General features: G+C 37.7%; 2 protein-coding genes and 1 non-coding gene across 3 annotated transcripts; 1 reads left to right on the top strand and 2 right to left on the bottom strand.

The window, feature by feature from the left end:
* Positions 1-204: 204 nt before the first annotated feature.
* On the top strand, positions 205-2566 carry LOC109409780 (brachyurin-like). The gene has a single exon (XM_019683289.3). It carries the CDS (start codon positions 541-543, stop codon positions 1336-1338), a length of 798 nt encoding a protein of 265 aa, XP_019538834.3. The 5' UTR covers positions 205-540; the 3' UTR covers positions 1339-2566.
* A 5880-nt stretch (positions 2567-8446) lies between these two features.
* Trnad-guc (transfer RNA aspartic acid (anticodon GUC)) lies at positions 8447-8518 on the bottom strand. The gene has a single exon. It is a non-coding gene; the product is annotated as a tRNA-Asp (tRNA).
* An 88-nt stretch (positions 8519-8606) lies between these two features.
* Positions 8607-10281, bottom strand: LOC109409730 (elongation of very long chain fatty acids protein 7). The gene is made up of 5 exons (XM_019683225.3): positions 10022-10281; positions 9763-9953; positions 9455-9698; positions 9262-9398; positions 8607-9192 (listed from the first exon to the last, which is right to left on the bottom strand). Exons 1-5 carry the CDS (start codon positions 10077-10079, stop codon positions 8911-8913), a joined length of 912 nt encoding a protein of 303 aa, XP_019538770.3. The 5' UTR covers positions 10080-10281; the 3' UTR covers positions 8607-8910.
* Positions 10282-22702: the final 12421 nt, after the last annotated feature.

Raw genomic sequence — 22702 nt, 5'->3', positions numbered from 1 at the left:
TTGACGAACGAGCACTGTGACAAAAGAAGAAAATTATATTTGTTCCGTTCTAGAGTATTTTCAGGATTCAGGAACACTTCGGCTTATGCCGACGGAAATATCTTAGAGTACATATTCGATGAGGAAGGCGCTATCACCACTAGGTGGATTAATCTGGGTTTTTATTTTTGCAAAGGAATTCGAATCTGCATGTTTTGAAACCTGAACTGGGAATGATTTGGACATAAATGCAACGTATTGAACCCATTAGATTCTTTAAATGTTTCTCTTCAATGCGCAACGGAAACGAGTACTATACTGTTTTGTTAACGTATTTCTATTGTTTTTGTACCCAAAACGATAAAAATGGCACCGGTATTGATTTTGAGAGCAAAGAAACTCGACATTCCAAATAGGTTCTGCCATTCAAGATTTGAATGGTTTGCGTGTATAAACGATAAGATTACCGACTTATCAATCTGAGGAAAAAATGAACTCTAAGCAATATTGCCACTATCAGCTCAGTCATTTTTCGAACTTCGATAGAATAATCCAGTGATAATGTGGTCCGCTTTTGTTGTATTACTCTCATTCACTTTTGCAAGTGCAAATCCATTCCCAAATCATCGAATAATGAACGGAAACGAAGCAACTCCCGGTCAGTTTCCGTACATGGTTTCCCTGCAAATGGTGTTCGACGGAAACGTACAGCAATGTGCAGGATCGTTGATATCCCATCGCTATGTGCTAACCGCTGCCCACTGTTTGTATAATCCAACGTCGGGTACCGCCATCATTGGCGCTCACAATCTTGCCGAAGAGGAAGATCATCGAATTGAAATGGACCTGACAACGGACAACTTTATCTTACATGAAGACTTCTTCCCGGTCAGTATGCGAAATGATCTGGGATTAGTCCGTCTTCCGGAAGAAGTCGAATTCTCCGGATACATTCAACCTGTCAAGTTGCCTCGGTGGTCCGACGGAGACTTCACCGGGTACATGGGGACATTCGCAGGATGGGGCGTCACGCAGGAACCCGCAACGGAGTACTCCGATGTGCTGATGTACATAAACAATCGGATCTACTCGAACGAGGAGTGTCAGGAGCGGTTCTGGGTTCCTATGCTGATTGAGGAGCAGAACGTGTGCATGTCTGGCGAGGAAGGCAGATCGGCTTGTATTGGAGATTCTGGAGGTCCAGCGACGGTTCAAGTGGGAGCGGATGTGGTTCAGATCGGGGTGTTCTCATTTGGACCTGCTTCACATTGTCTGGATGCGATTCCGATTGTTTGCGCGAGAGTCTCATATTATCTTGGATGGATCCAAGCAAATTCTGATGTGATAATAGAGGCGTAGTGAGATTAAATGTTATGTTGAAGAATTTACAGTTGTTATTTCCATTTTTCAATATTTTCGAATATGCAAATGAGGGTGATGAAAATCATCGGAACGGTACAGACTCGATTTCTCCTATAATTGTTCATTTCGCAAAATATCCTTCTGTGAGCAAAGAGGCCAATGTCTTAAGCGATCGAAAAAGAAAATCAAGCCGCGATGAAAACCCGGCAACCAATAATATCGCATATCCCGCGCCAGCAAATGAGCGTGCAAAATAAACCGGCTGAAATGCGCGAGTCCAGTAGTGTTGACGACAGCGACTTGTCCAAACTCGTTTTCCGCCACTTCTTCACACTTGAGAAATCCCCCGGTGACCGAGCGTGTGTCCCGGGCAGGGCAAGCAGCAATCGTCATCCCCCGGTCATCTGCGTCGTCTGCACCCTGGCATTGCTGGGCTGCTCGCGCGCACCTCCAGCGAGAAATCGGCTGAGCAGGGAGCGATCATTAACGTTTCTCCAGTTCCACTTCTTCGAAAGCTTTATTTCCCTTGGGTTGATCCTCGCGCGCAAGCCGACGATGCAGCGGCGGCCGCTGACCTGTCCAGTCCACGACCTGCCCCGGCCGGCCTCTGTCAGCGGTGGGGAGCGTGCGTGCGCGAGCCGAACCTGTATGTGACGTTCGTATGTTTATACTTATATTGGCGAATTCGATCTCCAAGGGGTATCAATTTAACACTTTGGTCTCCACCATTCATACTTCTTTTCACCGATCCGATGTACATAAAGCATTTTCGTGGCGGTGATCTTTTGCTCATTTTGACTGTCAAGTCTATAAAAGTACTGTGGGTGAAGATGTGAATTTAAGCTGGTTTAATTGTTATTCATATTTGTAGCTTTTGAAAACTCCAGAATTTATAGCTTATTTCTAATATGTGATGAATGGCTCAATTATTTGATTTAGTTTTTGGATTCCAAGCCACCATAGCCAATAACCTAACAAAAAGCGTTATACCTTTCAACTCAGCAAAACTGTCGTCAAACCTAGCGCCGAATTCAAACACACATATCTCATGCAAGATACGAATCGCCTTATGGCGGAAGATAGCGAAACGGTTTGACAAGGGCGATAACATGTGGCTCAGGGTGACTGGTTTTGCATATGTTTCTCCCTGAGATAAACGAGCAGTGGAGCACTAATCCGGCCGTTGTTGTGGGAACTCCATCAGGGATAACTCCACGAATTTGACCAAGGGATTCATCCAAGAAATTTTCTAGGAATACCTTCATGAATTTTGCAGGGATTCCCCCAGGTATTCTTCCTGGTATTCTTCCAGGAATCCCCCAAAAGATTCCTCCAAGAATTTCTTCACAAATTTCTTCAAGGATTTCTCCAGGGTTTCTTCCGCTGGAAATTCCTCCATGATTTTCTTAACGGATTTTTTTTTTTCAGAAATAGAAATCTCCCAGAATTCTTCTGGAGATTCCTCCAGAAACTTATTTAATAATTCTTTCGAGAATTACTCGAGGAATTCATCTTGGATTCCTCCAGCAATTCTTCCAGGATTTTATCCTGGAATTTCTCCAGGAACTCCTTCAGGAAATACTCCAGTAGAAAATCTTTTGGGGATTTTTCAAAAATTCTTCCTGGAAATTCTCCAAGAATACCCTCAGGAATTTTTCAGGGATTCCTCCAAGCATTTCTCCAAAGATTATTTCATGTATTGCTTCGGGGATTCCTCCCGGGATTTCTCCACGAATTTCACCAGGGATTTTCTCAGGGATTCATCCAGCAAATCCTTCGAATATTCCTCCAGGAAATTCTCCAGAAGTTCCTCTAAGGATTCTTCCAACATATCCTCTAGGAATTTCTTCATAAATTCTTCCAGGAAATTCTCCAGGAATGCCTTCAGGAATTTTTCCTCCAGGAATTCCTTTAGAGATTCCACCAAGGATTTCTTTGACTCGAGTCAAGTACAAGACACTGAAGACGACCTTACAGTTGAGGTCGAAATACGTATCTGTCAAAGGATGCAAATTCTTAGTGGAATTCAAAGGAACAGTACTTAAGTTATAACCCGATTTTCTTTTTATTTACAGATATTCCCCTAACAAGCCCAGGTTAATCATCATCATTCCTCCAGGATTTTTTCAAGGGATTTTTATCTGAAATAAAAAATCTCCCAGAATTCTTCTGGAGTTCCTCTAGAAATTCATCCAGTAATTCTTTCAAGAGTTCCTCTAAGAGATTCCTCGAGGAATTCCATCATGGATTCCTCCAGCAATTCCTACAGGAATACCTCTAGGAACTCCTCCAGGCATTCCTTCAGGATTTTATTCAGGAATTTCTCCAGGAATTACCCCAGGAATTTCTTCATGAATTCCTCCAGGAATTTCTTCAGGAATTGCTTCTAAACATCCTTAAGAATATATGTCAGCAATTCCTCTAGGGATTCCTCCAGGCATTTCTCCTGGAATTTCTCCTGAGATTCCATCAGGAATCGCTTCAGGGATTCCTTCAGAGATTTCTTCACGAACTCCTCCATGGAGTTTCCCAGGGTTTCCTCCATGAAATCATTCGAAGATTCCTCCAGGAAATCCTCCAGAAGTTCCTCCAAGGATTCTTCCAGAAAATCCTCTAGGGATTTCTTCAATAATTCTTCCAGGAAACTCTCCAGGAATAACTTCAGGAGTGTTTAGGGATTTCTCCAGGTATTCCTCCAAGAATTCATCCAAGGATTTCTTCACAAATTTATCCAGGGATTCCTTCAGGAATTCTTTCTATAAATACTCAAGGAATGACGCCAGAAACTCCTCCAGGAATTTCTCAAGATATTTTTTCAGAAATAGAAAAATAACAGAAACAGAAATGGAAATCTTCCAGAATTCCTCTGGAGATTCCTCTAGAAACTCATCCAGTAATTCTTTCAAGAATTCCTCTAGAGATTCCTCGAGGAATTCCATCATGGATTCCTTCAGTAATTCCTACAGGAATACCTCTAGGAACTCCTCCAGGCATTCCTCCAGGATATTATCCAGGAATTTCTCCCGGAACTCCTCCAGGAATTTCTTCAGGAATTTCTTCAGGAATTCCTCCAGGAATTTCTCCAGGAATTGCTTCTAAACATCCTTCAGAATATATGTCAGCGATTCCCCTAGGGATTCCTCCAGGCATTTCTCCAGGAATTTTTCCTGAGATTCCATCAGGAATTGCTTCAGGGATTCCTCCAGAGATTTCTCCACGAATTCCTTCAGGGAGATTTCCAGGGTTTCCTCCATGAAATTATTCGAAGATTCCTCTAGGAAATCCTCCAGAAGTTCCTCCAAGGATTCTTCCAGAAAATTCTCTGGGGATTTCTTCAATAATTCTTCCAGGAAACTCTCCAGGAATAACGTTTGCGTAAGATTTTCGACTGGAAGTTTAATGTTTGGGAGATTTTGGCTTTCTCAGTCTAGGGAATCCAAACGATTAAATTGGCATTGCCCGACGTTTTGGCCTAATTTATTTGGCCTTTTTCAAGGGTAAAGCTGTCTATCGTTTTTTGTTATAATTTATAACTAGTGCCACAGTTTCTTTTGGAGCTTCTTGTAGCATTTCTACACATATAGATAACTTCAGGAGTGTTTAGGGATTTCTCCAGGTATTCCTCCAAGAATTCCTCCAGAGATTTCTCCAGGGATTTCTTCACAAATTTCTCCAAGGATTCTTCCAGGGATTCCTTCAGGAATTCTTTCTATGATTACTCAAGCAATGACGCCAGAAATTCTTCCAGGAATTTCTCAAGAGATTTTTTCGGAAATAGAAAAACAACAGAAATAGAAATAGAAATCTTCCAGAATTCCTCTGGAGATTCCTCTAGAAATTCATTCAGTAATTCCTTTAAGAATTCCTCTAGAGATTCCTCCAGTAATTCCCACAGGAATACCTCCAGGATTTTATTCAAGAATTTCTCCTGGAACTTCATCAGGAACAAGAATTCATCCAAGAAATTTTGCCACGAATTACGTCAGGAATTCTTTCAGAAGCTTCTCCAGGCATTCCTCCAGGATCATCTCTAGAGATTTTCCCAGGAATTGCTTCAACGGTTCCTCCAGAAATTCCTTCAGGAATTTCTCCCAGAATTCCCAGAAGGAATCCTCCGAAAAATATCTAGACTTCTTCTAGGATTTCCTCATGAGATCTCTTCAGAAATTTTTCTAGGTATTCCTCCCATAATTTATACAGGAATTCCTCTAGGTATACTTTCAAAAGTTCTTCCAAGGATTCCTCCAGGAATACCTTCGGGAATTCCTCCAGGAATTCCTTCAGGATTTGTTCCAAGAATTCATCCAGGTGTCTCTTCAGAAATTTATCCAGGAAGTCTTCCAGGGATTGCTCCAGGAGTTCCTCAAGTGATTTCTTCAGAAATTCCTCTCTGGTTCTCTTCAAAAAATCATTCAGGAGTTCCTTCAGAAATCCTTCAATCATCTTTTCAGGGATATACCCAAGAACTTCTCCAGGAATACCTGATTATTTTTTTTCTAATTATTTCAAAAATTTCTGGAGGAATTAGGTTTTTAAATTTAGAAAAATGTACTGATTTTTTTGATTTTATACGGAAGAGCACCTTCTTCTGAGCCAGTATGATTTTTTTTCAGATTTTAAGAACATTATTTTTGTACCTTGAATCAATTTCAAAGAGTTTTTTTAATCACCTTTTGACAGCTAGGCAACTGCTTGACAGGTCCGCCCAGTACAAAATGCGACGAGGGGTGATTCGACAAAACGGTTCCTTCTCGGATTCGACCAGGAGTTTTGTTATATGATTCCTCTCGCAATTCTTGCTCGAATTCCTTTTGTGATTTCTTCCGGGATTCCTCTAGGAGTTTTTTCGCAGATTCCATAGAATTTTCTTCTGAGGTTACTCTATTAGTTCCTTCTAAAAATTCTTGTAAGAATCTCATCTAGCTTTTTTCCGGGATTACTTCAGAAGCTTCGAATGAAATTTCTCCTGAATTTCAGGAGAATTCAGTATAGCTTCAGGAATTTCTTCCGGGATTTCTTCACGAATTCCTCTAAAGTTTTCTTCGTGAATTCTTCCGAGATAGGAATCTTTCAGCAACTCCTTTCGGGATTCATTCCTAGAATTCCCCCGGATGTAAATTTCGGAATTCCCTCAGATGTTTTAATTGAAATCTACCGGGAGATTACGAAACTTCTGCAGGAGTTTTTATAGAGTTTCGTATGGAGTCAGTCCAAGAGTTCCTTAAGGAGCTCTTCCATGGTTTTCTTTTAAAACTCCTACAAGTCACGCTTGAAGAATTGAAAGGACTCCCAATAGGGACTACTAGAAAAAATCAGATACGAATCAGCAGAAGAACTCCTGGAGAAATTCTAAAAGAAACTGCTCAAGAAATCACTGAAGAAATCCCAGAAGGAATTCCTGGAGGAGCTCTGCCGTGAATCGCATATCAGCCCCATGATTGCTGGATTTCATATGCATATGGGACATATATGCAATTTACGGTGGAGTTTTGGGTGGAATTTCTGAAAGAACCCTGAAAATAACTTCTGGAGAAATCCCGGAACGTACTTTTTCTGGATGAATTTCAGAAGGAAGTTATGGTAGATATCAGAAGAAAACACACTAGAAGAGTCCCTGAAATAGCTTCAAGTAGAAACAATGAAGCATTATTTTTTTCCATTTTTATACATGTAAATTTTGGTCAGTTATTCTCTCATATGGAAGAACACCTGAGCAGGACTGCCCTACCTTTTTCGTATTTTTCAGACGTTTTCGATTAGTTTGCTCGCAAAATATAGTAATACATTTTTTGACTAATTTCCTTTGGTAGCTAAATGTTAAAGATAAATTCAATTATCCATCAATAAGCAATTTGCTCCCGTACAACATTTAGCTTTGATTGGAATGTAAGAGCTGACTTTTTTTGCGAACACACGTACCAATAATGTCGAAAGCACGCGAAACAAGTTGAACAGCCCTGTCCTAGGGGAATTCAAGAAAGAACTCCTGGAAGTTCTTAGAAGGTGAAACCAACAGAAGAAGGATTCTTGGCAGCAACTCTTCAAAAAACCCCGGAAGAAAATCCTGGTTAATCTAAAAAATTTTGGGGGAATCCCAGGAGAAACTCTGGTCGGAAACCGAGTAGAAACTGCTGGATTAGCTCCAGAAGCGGAAGAAACCCCGGAAGGAGTTCCTGAAGTCACAGATCGGGATCGCGGGCTAGAATTTCAGGGGGAGCTTGTGGAGGAATTCTTAAACAACCCTTCAAAGAGTCTCATAAGGATTTCCCTAAGGAATCCCAGAAGAAACTCCTGGAAGAAATTTCTGGAGGAGCTGCAGAAGTAATTCCTAAAAGAAATTCAAGAGTTGTCTAGGACTCAACCAATCCTCTAAGATACTTAGAAAAACCTTTTATGAGGAACATCGTTTTCCATATTATCCTCCATATAAACTTTGAAGTCTTGTGCAGTATCAGCTTGCCATCAAATCAGCGCAAATTTTGGTAGGAGGTATAGGATCGGGTAGCGAATCAAATAGGCGGTGTGGAGTAAAAAGGATTGTTTGAACCTCTTTACTTTGAATCTTATCTTCTAATTGTTTGGATGGTCTATAAGCTTACATCTGATTTTATAATGTTTGCTCAATTTTCAGACGACCCATTACATATAGTAGATTACATATCCTAGCTTTGTAAGATATAAAAAGTTATTATTACATCCATAGACTTCCTGATGAAAATTCAATGACAGTTTGGATGGCGAAATAACATATTCCCCATTGTTTTGTCAATTTTATGTTTTTGAGCATCACAAATATAGAAATGCTATGAAAAACTATGATGATAAATGACCCAAAAGTTTATGGCAATACCCAATCAGCTCAAAAGTTCGAAGTGAAATTTACTGTTATTTGTACATTTTTAAAAACTTTAGGATTCTATTGATAAATAATGGAACGCTCCATTTACATGGGATCAAAAATCTCTAATTACAAATTCTCTAATTTATTGCTCTTCAATATTTTTTCTCGTGCATATAATTATAATTTGTTAGCTGCACAAAATATTGCAGAATTGCAAAAATGAATTTAAAAAAAAACTTTGCCATTAACGTAAAAAAGAATAATCTCCCCGACGGGGAATTGAACCCCGGTCTCCCGCGTGACAGGCGGGGATACTGACCACTATACTATCGAGGATGAGACAACAAATCGATTATACTACGCAAATACGAGCTTTGAAAAACTGTTGTGGATTTTTTAAACAAGTAGATTAAAAACTCATTACTGTTGTTTCTTATATATTAGGTCACAAACGAGTACATTCGCATTTATTTGCTCTAATTAAATAATAGGAATTAACACGCACTATCATCGTCTTTGCTCCATTCGACTTCTGCTTAGTTGGCGTGTGTTCCGGGTCGATTTTCAAACGGCCCTATAGGCTACAGCAAATCAACGATATTCCTACATACATTATACATCTATACATACTAATCAGACTGAGCAGCTACCTCCTGACACAAAGCACGCCGGCACGACAATTTCGTTTTGTCCCAAGCAGCATTTTTGCTCTGTTTTGTGCTTTTGTGCTAATCGGCGTGACTATCAACCATCGTTTTTTTCGTTAGGACCGGGTGTCGACCGTTGAACTCATTGCCATCGTCGCCGCTTCTCACCTTCTGCGCTTCTACGGTCGGTTCGACTTTGCTGGGTGACTTCTTCTTGATGTACGCTTTGTAGTAGAAATCGAGGAACAACACAAACATGAAGAGGTTCTGCGGAAGAATGACAAACAGAGGCCACTTGGGGAAGTCGCAATTCGGTTGAAACGCCAGCACGAACCACTGGAGGAATATTGCTCCAAATTGAATCTGATGAGGGGAGATAACAGGGTTTAGATTTGGGGCCTAGAGTTGATAATAATGAGAATCGGTTGTTACTATTTGCAGTTGAGTGATGTGTTTCTTCCACCAAACGTTGCCCTTGTACTTTGGACTGATGGATGTTAGGAAATAGTAATAGTACATCACCACGTGGACGAAACTGTTGATGAATCCCATAAACACACTGTGGCCACCTGAAAGGATCCAAGGAATGTTGATAGAATCGTATTTTATGCCAGCATACACATACCTGGGAACCACTTAACCCCACTCCAACTCAGCATTACCATTCCGGTGTGGTGATAAACGTGCAAGAAAGTGACTTGATTTTGCTTTTTCCGTAATACAAAGAATACCGTGTCTAATAGATCCAACACTTTCACCATGAAGTAAATGTAGGCTCGCCTGGTGATCGCTAAGGGCACCTCTTCAGTCGAATAGTCCACCCCTTGACATAGAAAACTGTAGTCTCGCAAATAGCACAATCGTAATCCCTGAAAAAATGTACGTGCCAACAAGTTATCAGAGGGATCACTTCAGCGCTCAAATGCCTCGTACCTCCACAAAAAGAAATAAGCATAACAACACTTGCACCAGATTGTATATCTTAATTATGTTGTCGATCTTCATGGGCTTCCGATGCTCCATCCACTTGGGTCCCCATTCCAACACAAACCAAAGATACAGTCCAAGGATGGCAAATCCAGGCCAGGGTGTTCCCATCAACGGCAAATCGTTGACCCTCGGATCTATAAGAATTAAGTATACCGAATTTCTTCAGAACAAACCTCAGACAGTAAATATCTTCAAGTATTACCGCTAACTTCATAGTTAACGTAGTTGTAGAAAGATGCCAAGTATCGTAGCACCAACATCCTGGCCAATAACTAGACAACAAACGCCGGTTTTCCGCGATTGAACGCACCCGTCTGGACCCGACGCACGTGCACTACTGGACCTAACTTCCTGCAGTCCCGTGCAAAACTAAGGTGTTCATCAAAGACGCGAAAAATTACGTCGAATCATTGTTACCAACTCATAGCTGTCGTCACCAATACCAGCAGTGGCCTGCAAGCTTAGTTGAACCAATTCCGTATGTTATACTCCACCCATTGAGCACACCACAATACCCGTGACCACCCCGTCATTACTCGTTTAACAATATGCATTTATTCAACCAAGGGAATAAAATTACAACTTTCTCACTGACCGTTATGGCAACAGCAAAGCGAGCCATGAGTTTTAAGTATGGGAAGTAGACACCGCACGCCCAGTAGGCTAAATTCTAAGTCACTTGCGGCATCCACGCTTGCACACAGTATTTAGCAAGGAACACGATAAATAGAACCATGAACCGCCTCGACGAGTATGCGAAAGGTCACTCGGTGGACTTTTGAGACACTTTTTCCGCGATGGTCAACGTCATTTGGCACGCCCTGTGCGCCTTTACTGTTATTGCTACTTAGGAATTTCACACCAAATCATCGACGTATTGGAGGTCAAGTGTCTGGCAAATATTTGGCTGTACCAGTACCAACAACCAAACTACTTAGTACATATACTCTTCAACGGATTTGTTGCATATAGAAATAGGCACTGGAATAAGTAAAGTGAATTTCGTCAAAACCAAATCCATCACCACAGCCACAGCTTTCCAAATTTCACATTGTGACCTTAGTATAATAAACAAACAATACAGTGACAAGTCTACGCGGAAATAAAAACCAACTCAAATTTAGCTTCTTTTGGTCCTATATAGGTTTTTCGTGAAATTACACAGACATATTGTGACAAGTTGATCATCAACCTAGTGCAGTGATTATATTCACCCAACCCGCGGCAATGGTTTAACAAAACCAAAGAAAGCCAAAGCTGAATGTATGCTACATGGAAAAAATATCAACAGATTTTATTTCTCCTGGGAAAATCTAGGATACCACAGAAAACTCCGTGTCAGTGTTTTTTTTTTTTTTTCATTTCATGCCGGTTTTATTTAGTTGCTGTAGTTCTTCGTATCAATACCGTTGAGTAAACTATCTGAGTTAAAAGTGTTGAAAAAATCCAATAGCTAGAATAATATGGGTCTCCTTGAAGATGATGTAGTGAAATTTGCTGACATTTTTTGCCATTCCAGCTGATATTTCTGCACAATTATGGAATACTTTCAAAGGGAGCTACCACAGATTTGGAATTTCCTGCAAAGTTCATTGCAGCCTTTATTGAAAAAATTGGAACTCCTAAAGAGCTTTTTTTGCTATTTTCGGTGTTTCTTGAGAAATTTATAAAAGAACCTCAAAATAATTTGCACGTGGCATTTCAGGATTCTTGGAAGAATTTCCAAAAAAAAATCCTGGAAATATTGTAATGAGAATATTTTGAAAATTTTTAGGAAGTCAATGAAGGCATTTTCTGAAAACCCCCAGACATAATTATTTGTAAAGTGTCTGTAAGAATGATAAACCGATTTAGAAAAGACTATTTATAATTTTAATTAAATTAAAAATTTACATAGGAATCTTCAATTGAAGTCTTGGAGAAACGTCTAACAGAGTACCTAACAAAATGATAAGAAATGCCCGTTCAAATCGACTTCAGGAAAAAGTCCTGATAGTCCCGAGGAAATTTTGATGGAGCTATCGAAATGAGTAAAGGCCTAATTTTATACTGAACTCGTAGATGAATGTCAATCTAAATTTTGAGATTTTTTTTTTACTTTCCTATTACATCACGTTGGGAAGAGCTCGCTGACGTAGTGTACAGTTTGGGTCAAAAATAACCCTTTTACAAAAGAAGGGTTGAAAAACTAGTAAATTTGCTGAGACCTAATTTGACAAGGCACAAGAAAAGTCAAGAACACCCTCATCAAGTTAACCCATACTAATTTTAGAAAATCCTGAAATTGGTATGTTTTCCTGAATTAAAATAACATAAAAAAAGAAAACTCTGAGTTTGAGAAACGAATATTGCGGATTTTTTTTAAAAATTTCCACTCTGCGGTAATCGCCGAGTCCTACCGCAGCTTTCAAAGTCCTACCGCAGCCATGAAAATCATCAAATATTGAAATTTAGAAGTTGCGCGAATGCCTCAAAGTTGAATTCTCGAGTTAAAAAGAAGCTTATACTTGTCATACCTTTCTCAATTTTCAACCGATGCTCCAAATGAATTTGTAGAACCTTGTGGATTTCAAAATATATGCAAAATATGAGTTTATTAAGTTTTCTTTTGTTTTCTTTTCTTTTCAATTAAAAGACATATTTTTACAACAAAACTTTCTGCAAAAGTAAGTTTAAAGATTTCATATTGGTCAAACAGATAAAAAGTTATTAAACTCTAAGCTTAAATTTTGAGTAAAAAAGAAAAATACATGAAAAAACTTGGGTGACTGTGAAAAAAAACTAATGTCCTACATCTAGGTTATTCAAAAATCAACTTTATTAAGAAATTCATACAAAACGTTGAAAATTGAGAAAGCTACGACACTTAAGGCGAAACTGGATCCATTTCCTCACTTTTTGGTTTTGATTTTCTATAAAACAACGAAGCAATATTTTCAAAATTGGTTTTCGTACACGTGTAGAGTATGGATCAAGGTATCTCCTGATTTTTTTTTCGTGGTGGAAAATGTTTTTCGTTTTCGCAGAAACCATTTTTGAATAAAATTTCTCAAAAAATGGTTTCTGCAAAAATGGAAAACTTTTTCCATCACAAAAAAATCAGAAGATACCTTAATCCATACTCTACATGTGCACGAAAACCGATTTTGAAAATATTGCTTCGTTATTTAATAAAAAATCAAAAACCAAAAAGTGAGGAAATGCTTCCAGTTTCGCCTTAAAGTGAAAGCATCGTTTATAACTCCAAAATTCAACTTTTGTCACCTCCTCTTATTCTTGATACTTTAGGTTCCAATAAGAAATTTTTATCTCTTATGTGATTTGAATGTAGGAGAGCATACAAATTATAGCTTTCAACTACTTTTGAGAAACAATTTGAAAAAATATTTAATAAATTCTTAAGTGAATTTATTGCAAGGAGTCTCTTCAAGAATGAAGACATGAACGGAATGTAAAATTTCCTTGTTTTTTTTTCTCACGCAGTAGTTCGTTTATTATTCTTTGTCAGAAATTCAAAAGCCGTTGTAGAGACTACACCACCTGAAAAATAAATCATGAGAGACCTTGATCCTTCCTCTAACTGTGTACGATAGCCGATTTTGAAAATATTGCTTCGTTATTTCATAAAAAATCAAGAAGCAAAAAGTGAGGAAATGCTTCCAGTTTCGCCTCAAGTATAGAATCATGCCCTGAGTTCGAAAACGTAAAGAAAAAAAAATAGTAGGGCTGATTTTTTCTTTCAACTTTTCAAATCGATTTTTGTTCTATTTTTAGGCCAAGTTGCTCTCTTCATACGCTTTACTCTCCGTAATCAATGCATCGATTGAGCAAATTTTTTACTGTACCACATATACATATTACATATTATATTTTAACAGTACGTTTAGAAAAAATGTAAGATGTTTTTCTTTTCATTGAAAAAAAAAATAAAAATCCATATATATATATTTTTTTTATTTTGCTAAAATTTAAGCAGATCGTCCCATATACTCACAAATATCTCGACGTCCACCAATCTGACGCAAAAACTGTGTTCAGATGATCGAAACATATTATAATTAGCTTTCCATTCATAATAAAAATTGAAAATGGGTTAACTGCAATGCAAGATATTTAAATTTTAGTAAAATCCATATTTAAAAAAACTGTAAAACTAGATTTTTAGGTAAAATTTAAAAACTGTTCTACTTAAAAAATTTTGAAGCACGGTCTGGAAATCAGCACTAACCTATGCATCAAAAATATTGGTCGTTGATAGATGTTCATGACTTTTGTTTTATTTTGTAAACTAGTGTTATTATTGAGTTAAAAAATTGACAAAACTCAGAATTTAAGAAAAAAAAGCTATCAATTTTCTTTTGTTAAGAATTAGCGGGGGTAATGTTGGGTATTATCGGCAGATTTGTTCTCTTCGTCATGAGGTGTTTTTTTCTTTCAATTTTCCTGAAACTTCATCGTATAATTCAACTTGGTTGAAAAAGTTACAGTTTTCAAAAAAACATGACGAAGAGAACAAAACTGCCAAAAACACACTATTTCCCCTATATCGATTCAGAAAAGTTTCGTTGTTTGTTCATACTTAGAAAAAAAGTCTACAGTGAAGAACATACTGGGATGGTCAACTAGCCGTTACTTTTCGGAAAATTGATGCATTTTCCGAAAAGCTACAGCTAGTTGCCTATCCTTGTATGTTCTTCACTGTCGACTTTTTTTAAGTATGGATAAACTACGAATATTCATATTTTTTAATTGAAAGTTGGTCAACTAGTTGTCTGTCAATGGTCCAAATTTGGGAAAGATCGTGCATGATTCTGCATTAAGTTATAAAGATTCTTGAAAAATGCATAATTATCTGATAGCCAACTTTGAGTGCTTATATCTCCGTATTCAATGAGCCGATTTCAATGAAATTTTAACCATTCACGACTTATATAATGGACTCTGAAAAACATTTGACTCAACTTCAATTTTAATTTTCAACAAGAGAAAAAGTTATAGCGATTTAATTTATTTCACGATTTTTTAGTAAATTGGTCTATTTCTAATAAGCATCCCATTACTTTTTCAATTCATTGACGGCTATGTTGTTTCTTTCCTTCAAAACACTTTTAAATATAAGTCAATAAGAGGGAAATCAAATGAACTATAATTTGCATCTTGAATTTTGAAACGATGTTGAAGTTTTGAATAATTTAGTGTTTTATTAGAAATACATTCTAATCGTTATAATTTTCTTCCGTGTTAATAATTTAAAGTTTAGTCAAAAGTAGCTCATTATATTAGTCATAAATGGTCAAAATTTCATTACAATCGGTTCATTGAATCCGGAGATATAACTGCTCAAAGTTGGCTATTGGATAATTATACCTTTTTCAAGAATTTTTATAACTTCGTGGAGAATGGCCCGATCTTTTTCAGATTTTGTCCACAGATACACAACCAGTTGATGAACTTACAGTAATTTTTTTTTTTATTTGATGCACTTTTCGAAGCGTTACAGCTAGTGGAAATTCTTTGAAAAGTGAATATTTTACCTGTCCCGATCATTATGTCTACCCCCTGTACACTCAACTCTGTTTTTACACGACTTTTTTGCGCAAATTTTTTTTTGCACGATTTTTTTAAATACTACACGATTTTTTTTTCACGATTTTGGTAATTTGCGGAGTCACCATCATGCGGAAATCGAATTTAGATTTTTTTGATGCTTAAATAATTACGGTTTATGAGATTTCGTAAGATATCATTTTTTTTTCCTGCATAATAATACTCAATACTCAAGCATTTGGGTATTTTAAGAAATTCTCTAAGAACTGCCTAATAATTTGATGCAACACCTCAGATTGTTAACGAAACTGGTCACTTAGAGACTCTAGGAGTTTTTACAAAAAAAATTTCAAAAAAATACACTGTGCAACATTTATCGCGGATTAATGCTAGATAGCATATAATGTTAATTTTCCGAAAATCATACCCTGCGATTTTTTTATTATTTCTTTTTTTATAGAAAACTGACTTCCAGCATCAAAATTTGCCAAGTAGCCCAGGATGGTTGAATGCTGTTAACTATTTTTTCTCGAATTTTAAGTTTTCACCGATTTTTTAATCAAGCTCAAGACTTTTATATCGAACTAACTGGCCCGGCAAGCTTCGTCTTGCCAAATTTCGGTGGTGGTTAGACATCTGTTAAGGTTAGGGCAGCACCGCACTCTAGATTGGTTTTCTTTGGATCGTGTTGATTTTCTTCCCAGGTCATAAAAAAAATCAGTACTTTATCAATTTTCTTATATTTTTAGTTCAATTTCGTAACTTTTTGTGCATATAAACACAGCCACCATGAATACGAATCAAACAGTTCAAGGGTCAGCCTGATCGGTTCAGCCGTTCCTGAGTTTTGTTGCCTCAAAGGAACTTCAAACTAATTTTTATATATATAGATAAGATTGAGAATTCAAAAAGTCTAAAAAATTGGACTTTGTTCAATGTTATTTGAGATGGTCTAAAAATTCCCATTTCCGAGAAATAATTGATCCGTTTTTTGATGAAAACTGTAAAACTGTAGAAAAAATTCGAAAAACATTTCACAATTCACAGTAGTCCGAGACCCAGGATTACAAGAAAATATGCATTCAGTGCCTTCTTCATAGTTGCTTCTAAGAATAAGGCCTTCTAATTAAGGTGGCTCATATTTTCAAAAAAAAATCGAAACCAAAATTTTTGATTTGCTATATACACTTTTCGGCGAAGTTGTCGACGTATCAATTTTGAGCAAGTTTGCTGAAAACAGTTTTTTACCATTACGTTGTGAAAACGTCAACTTTTCACTGACAAAAAGAGCGCTAAAACGGCCTACTTTTTTCATTAAAACAAAAGTGCCGAAAGATGCTACACTTGTGCTGAAAAGTAGTACCTTTCGGCACTTTTGCCAACATACATTTTTCATCCATTTTCGTGTGTGTAATCAACAGTAGGATGAACTACATGTTAAAAAAGGTTTATGACCATGATACTCAGTCGCACCTCATTCTGTAAACGCAGGTAACCTAGAAAAAATCCTATTCAAATCACATTTTTCGTAATGGCAAAAAATGTTGTATGCAGCTCGTTGCAAACTAGATTTTTTCAAGACTCGTCGTCTTTATCCACAATTTATGCTGAAAAAATCATCATTTTGCAACTTGTTGCATAAATAAATTTTATTTTATTTTAAAATTGAGCAATCTAGAGATATTTTTCTGAAGTAGCTTGGATGGTTCAAGAAAAACCGGTTTCCTGATCGTCACTTTATCAGCTCCAATTGCTCATCAAAGTCGCCCAAGAAACACTCATAGAGCATTTGAAAACGGGTGTCATAGACCACCGTCCTAGATGTGAAAAAAATATGTTTAGTTTTTTTTTTGTTTTTTTTTGTACGTAAAATCTATGCTTCATATTGAAAATCTCAAAAACAGTTTCATTTTTCTTGTTTTAATCGATGGAAAAACGATGAGAAAACATAGTTAAAAGCATTTGACCATCCTTGACCACTTGGCAAGATAATTTAAAAAACCTAACTGCTTTTAGAATAAATCAAGAAGTAAATTTGTAATTATAATAGTGTAAAAGATTGATTGGACAACAATTTAAGTTATCAGCAATCAACTCCACAAGTTATGAAGAGATAATTTTACAACAATATTGCAAACCCACTGATAGTTTTGTGGTCAATCCGACTGGAATGATGTAAGCTAGATTTACTGGAGTAACACATCAACAAGTTGAGGAAGATCATAATTTCAAACTGAAAAAATAAAAGAGCTACGAATTCCATTACCACAGAGAAACAGACGTAACACTTGGATCAAATTTCATTAAAAATATCGACACGTAATCGCCCAATGCTAAACATACTGTGTTTGGCCGGGCCGCCACTAGATGGTGGTAGTGAGCAAACGACAAACAGGAACAAAAACGATACCAGCGCCGCAAGTGGTCATTTGACCTACTACTGAATATTTGAATCAACCGTTAAAAAGGTAGTTATTGAATTTACTCAAACATTGTCCTTTTTATTCTAAGGTTCATGGAACAAAAGATCAACGATCTCGAATCAGCTCCATCACTGAACGTCAGTTGCCAGTTGCATGAATAAGCATTAAATGACATCTTTTCACAGTAAGTCAATTTCAAAAGTACTTATCAATAGGGAAATATCTTCACACTCATTCATATCGCTTCACCCGGCATTGCCCAAGTGTCCTGATTCCATGCTAAAGATTAAAGTATCAAACATTTCCCACATCACTCTTGAAGCCTCGAGAGAATTTCCGTCACCATTTTCCACTTCCGTATCTTCCTCCCAGCACTCGCTGCTCCAAACCCGACCGAAAGCTTCCCGCCACACGGTCCCACTATCTTTTTCCACTTCACCCAGCTATAAATAATCACATACATTTGAGAACAAACTAACTCTTCCGCTCTCTCACACACGCACTCATATTCAAACATGGCTAAAATTCATATCCCTTTCCACGGGCCACCCACCGCCATGCCACCCGACCAACCGGACAGAGGCACATGGGAAAACATCACGTCGCCAACCGATCCTCATTACCACCCACGCACAACAATCCACCTTCCACCCACCGAGTCGCATGGGAAAAGCGCGCGCCTCTTAGCTTTGAAATTCTCCTCTGTTTCTCGCCCCGGTCTGTTCTATAGCCATACCTAGATCTACGCTTTCCACTTGCGAGCTTTGTCGTCGTCATCGTCCTCGCCATCGTCGTCATCTAGTTTATGGGACACACATACACACAGTCCTAACCAGCAGCGGCTCCCTGCCCACCCGTCATCACAGCCACCATCATTGTTGGATCTTGGATCGAGTCACCGGATCACACACAACACGGACAGGCGAAAGCTCATCCAAGGACCTCACTACTGTCGCTGTCGGTCGGTCGTAGTAGCAAAGCGTGTATCATCAGCAGCCGTAGGGGAAAGTGTTCCGGAACGAGCTGTTTTAGCTTTCCTAATCTAATTTTGTATACAGGGATGGCAAATGCATAAAAAATTGTGGATCGGAAGAAGACCTACATTTATTTTAGGTGTTCATCGAAGTGCTGCTTCCACCTTTCAATTATCTCATGTTGGTTCGTCAAGACGCTTCCGTCCTCATCCTTGCATGTTTTGGCTTGCGGTACGAAGCGTTCTTCTGCTTCAAAATATCTCCCACTACAAGTATTACAAATTAAAATACGATGATTTTTACCTACATTTCATCCAATCTCTCCCACTTTGAATTACATTCCGACATAGAAGACCGCGGTGCACATCGGGAAAATTATCCTGCTATTTGCTATGATCGATAAGGATACCACCTTACTTAGGAATCGAGTCCTTCTTTTGTCCTTTCGTATGTTGGTTCTGACGTACGATCGAGGGGTAGCAAACATTGCTGTGGAATCGAAACGCTCATGAGCGATTCCAAGCAACAGCATCAAAATTAAGGAAATTTTTTAATTCATGATTTTCTATTGAACTGAAACTTTGCACAGTTTTTCAGTTCCATCTTAATCGCCATTTTTCGATATCAAATTTTTATTTTGAGTCACGACTAACTTTTCGAAAGGGTGTATGTGAAAATGGTTCAATAATATTCAAAAATCTGTACAGCCAAAATGGTTCGTTCGATTGCTATGAATTTTTCAGCAAAGTTAGATAACTAAATGGTGATTCCTATGAAAATATACACTGTGAAAAAAACATCTTTTTTAACATTAAAAATATCATTTTTGTCACAAAAACTCAAATATTTCAAAACCCTATCTTTTTACCAACGCAATTTTTTTAGGGAAAACGGTCCATTGTATTAGCAATCTACCATAAAAATTTGGTGATGATAAACTAATAAACAAAAAAGTTATGACAATTCAAACATTTCACAATTTTCACATTTAGTAATAATTTTTTTTTAGTGTAAATTAGGCTAATACAAATTTCGATTTTCTCTTATGTCACCGCCCCCTCGGAAAATTTTGGTCGGAATTCAACATTTTGAGGGGGGCACAAATAAAATGTTCAAAAAAATCAACAAATTTAAGGTGTAATTCGAGTTCCACAGAAACTTTCTTAATAAATCCGATGAGTTTATCTATGTTGCCTAATTGTTTGGATATTTTTCCATCGAATACATTTATTATTTATCATCCTCCCCCTTAACGAGTCAACGAGCGCTGTGACAAAAGAAGAAAATGAGATTTGTTCCTGCCTTTATTTCGGCCGGAAATCGCAGCTTGATGCTGATTTTATTGTTAATGGCCTTGCGTGAGTAAAACAAGCTGTTTTTATTATGTATTATGTATATTATATGTACAGTAATGTTCCGATTTTATCACGCCCTCCGCGCATTAGTCGTTTATTCGTTATTTGCTGTTACATTTGAGGACAAGTGTTTTCCCTCTTCTTCAAAATGAATGTTGAAAGCGTGTTTTGCAACGTTAAAAATATTGAAATGGGTATAGATGTTGAAGTATATATCAAAGCATTTTTGAAAAGGGGCGTGATTAATTGTTTAAACTGATGTCGCTGATGGTACGGTGACATGACTCTCTGCACTTAGCACTTCTGGCAATTTCTCAGTTGTTGTCGTTTTCGAACTTCCTACGCCCTGCTTTACCGATGATATACAGATGGCTCGTTTGTCAAAGTCTAGACGGCAGGACGTGCAAATGCGTAAATTTGTATTCAATTTGGGCATAACCAGTCTCTTTCAGATTATCTATGGTGCTTTCGGTGAGATTTCGTAACTCCTTTGATCATTTTTTTTTTTTCATCAAACGGTCTACAAGAGAGAGTTGAGTTGAAGACCTTTGAGAAAGCGACTGTTCATGTTGTTCGTTAGATTATAATAAACAAAATCACTTATTAGTTTTAACTGACTAGTTTGGTGTTGTTTGCTTGGCTGAAGAAAAAATTTACTATTTAATATCCATAGCGGTAGTATTTTTTTTTTTGCTTTTTCGTGAGCATTGTCATGGTATGTATACAGACAAACAAACGTAACACTGACGAAATTTTCATTGACCACGCCTTTAACGATCATTTTGAATCTTGGTTGTGGCTTTCATAACCAGAAGAGTGCCCATCATTTTTCTTTGCGTTTGACGTTTCACACTAGCGCCTTCTGATGACGATATTGCACATCGCAGTATTTCGTGAAACATTTCCACCAGGTGGGGGTAGTGTGAACTGGGCGATGGATTTTCACGTGGTAGGTAACTCTCATGCATTTGTTGTTGTTGAAGTTACTCGCATTCTTCCGATCATAAAGTCTGTTCTCTAAGAGGTATTTTTTTGAAGATAAACTAGACGTATACGCGTATATAAAACTTTTATTATACAGCTTTTGTCTTAAAAATAAGTTTAATTCCATTTTTCTTATAATCAACAGCTTTTCAACACTATCAAGGGATTTTTTCACCAGTCACGTACAATAAAAAGTATGACACTCTCAATATTTTTGATCAAAACACTGGATCGCGTCTAAGTTTCAAATAGATACTATAGAAACTATGAATAATCAAACAAAAGTATCATGAAAACAACTTGTTTAATTCAGGCGGTAGCCTTTACAATAAAATCAGCATCAAAAAATAATTCTCAAAATAATTTACACAGAAAAAAAATTTTTTTTGTTACTAAATGTAAAAATTGTGAAATGTTTGAAATGTCATAACTTTTTTGTTTATCAGTTTACCATCACCAAAATTGTATGGTAGATAGCTGATATAAAGGGCCATTTCCCCTAAAAAATTAACGTTGGTAAAAAGATAGGGTTTTGAGATATTTGAGTTTTTGTGACAAAAATCATATTTTTTTTAAGTAAAAAAATAAATTTTTTACAGTGTATATTTTCTAAGGAATCATCATTTAGCTATCTAACTTTGCTGAAAAATTCATAACAATCGAAAAATCCGTTTTTGCTGTACAGCTTTTAGAATATTTTTGAGCTGTTTTAGCATACACCCTTCTGAAAAGTTAGTCGTGAGTGAATATGAAGGTTTGATATCGAAAAATGACGATTTAGATGAAATTGAAAAACTGTGCAAAGTTTCAGATATTTTTGAAATGGTCGCTCAGGATCGACTGACATGACTCCGTGGAATTCCTCTCATGCATTTTTGATATTTAAGCTTAGCTTCCACTAAGACCGCTACCGTTGGCTTCGCATATTGCATTCAAATACCCGTCTCTTCCATTCGGTGTCGCTTAAAGTGGAACAATGAAATGGTTTTGATGATTATATTTTCACATCGCGGAAGCTGTGGATAGGGTTACCATCATTTACACAATCGAGAATATATTCTCTACTCTGATCTGGTAACTCTATCAATAGAGTAAAACAGCAGCTCTACCACCACCGGAGCCAAAGAGTTGAACAGTGCATTGTGTCTGCTTCTGCTAATAGCTATTGCCATCGTCCTGCCTGATGTACCATCGTAGGAATACCGTAGTAGCTAGGTTATGTCGGTCGGTCCGCAGATAGAGCTAGGTAGGTAGGTACCCAGTGTAGAACTTTCTCCACCGAGCCATTTCCATTTTCGCAATCCCTTCAACCTCAGCAACAGCAGCTGACAAAGAGTTCACCGCTCGTCGCGTCGTCGTCGGTCCCTTGGAGAAGCGAATGAGGCTGTGTGGCTGAAGCGCTTTTCCTTCGATAACCACCCCCTTCACGTTTCCCGGCATTCCAAAAACTGCTCCAATTTACGAGTATTTTGTCCGTGTGCTATCGTATCCTTTTGCGCTACTTGCTGCTGCTGGATGGCTGGCTGGTAGTAGAGAGGTTATGTAGATCAGTATGGCTGTTTGTGCACTGCTGTCCTGTGTCTCGCCGCCTGCTCGGTGC

Source organism: Aedes albopictus, chromosome 2, assembly GCF_035046485.1.
Source record: "Aedes albopictus strain Foshan chromosome 2, AalbF5, whole genome shotgun sequence".
Classification (NCBI taxonomy): Eukaryota; Metazoa; Arthropoda; class Insecta; order Diptera; family Culicidae; genus Aedes; species Aedes albopictus.
This window is presented reverse-complemented; position numbering and strand designations above follow the sequence as displayed.

Excerpts from the sequence above, each read along its gene's own strand:
- LOC109409730 (XM_019683225.3), bottom strand. The coding sequence starts at position 10,079 with ATGTTGGTGCTACGATACTTGGCATCTTTCTACAACTACGTTAACTAT. Across the intron at positions 9,399-9,454 it reads TGGGGTTAAGTGGTTCCCAG|GTGGCCACAGTGTGTTTATG; the intron begins GTATGTGTATGC and ends GGATCCTTTCAG. Across the intron at positions 9,193-9,261 it reads ACATCACTCAACTGCAAATA|ATTCAATTTGGAGCAATATT; the intron begins GTAACAACCGAT and ends TCCCCTCATCAG.
- LOC109409780 (XM_019683289.3), top strand. The coding sequence starts at position 541 with ATGTGGTCCGCTTTTGTTGTATTACTCTCATTCACTTTTGCAAGTGCA.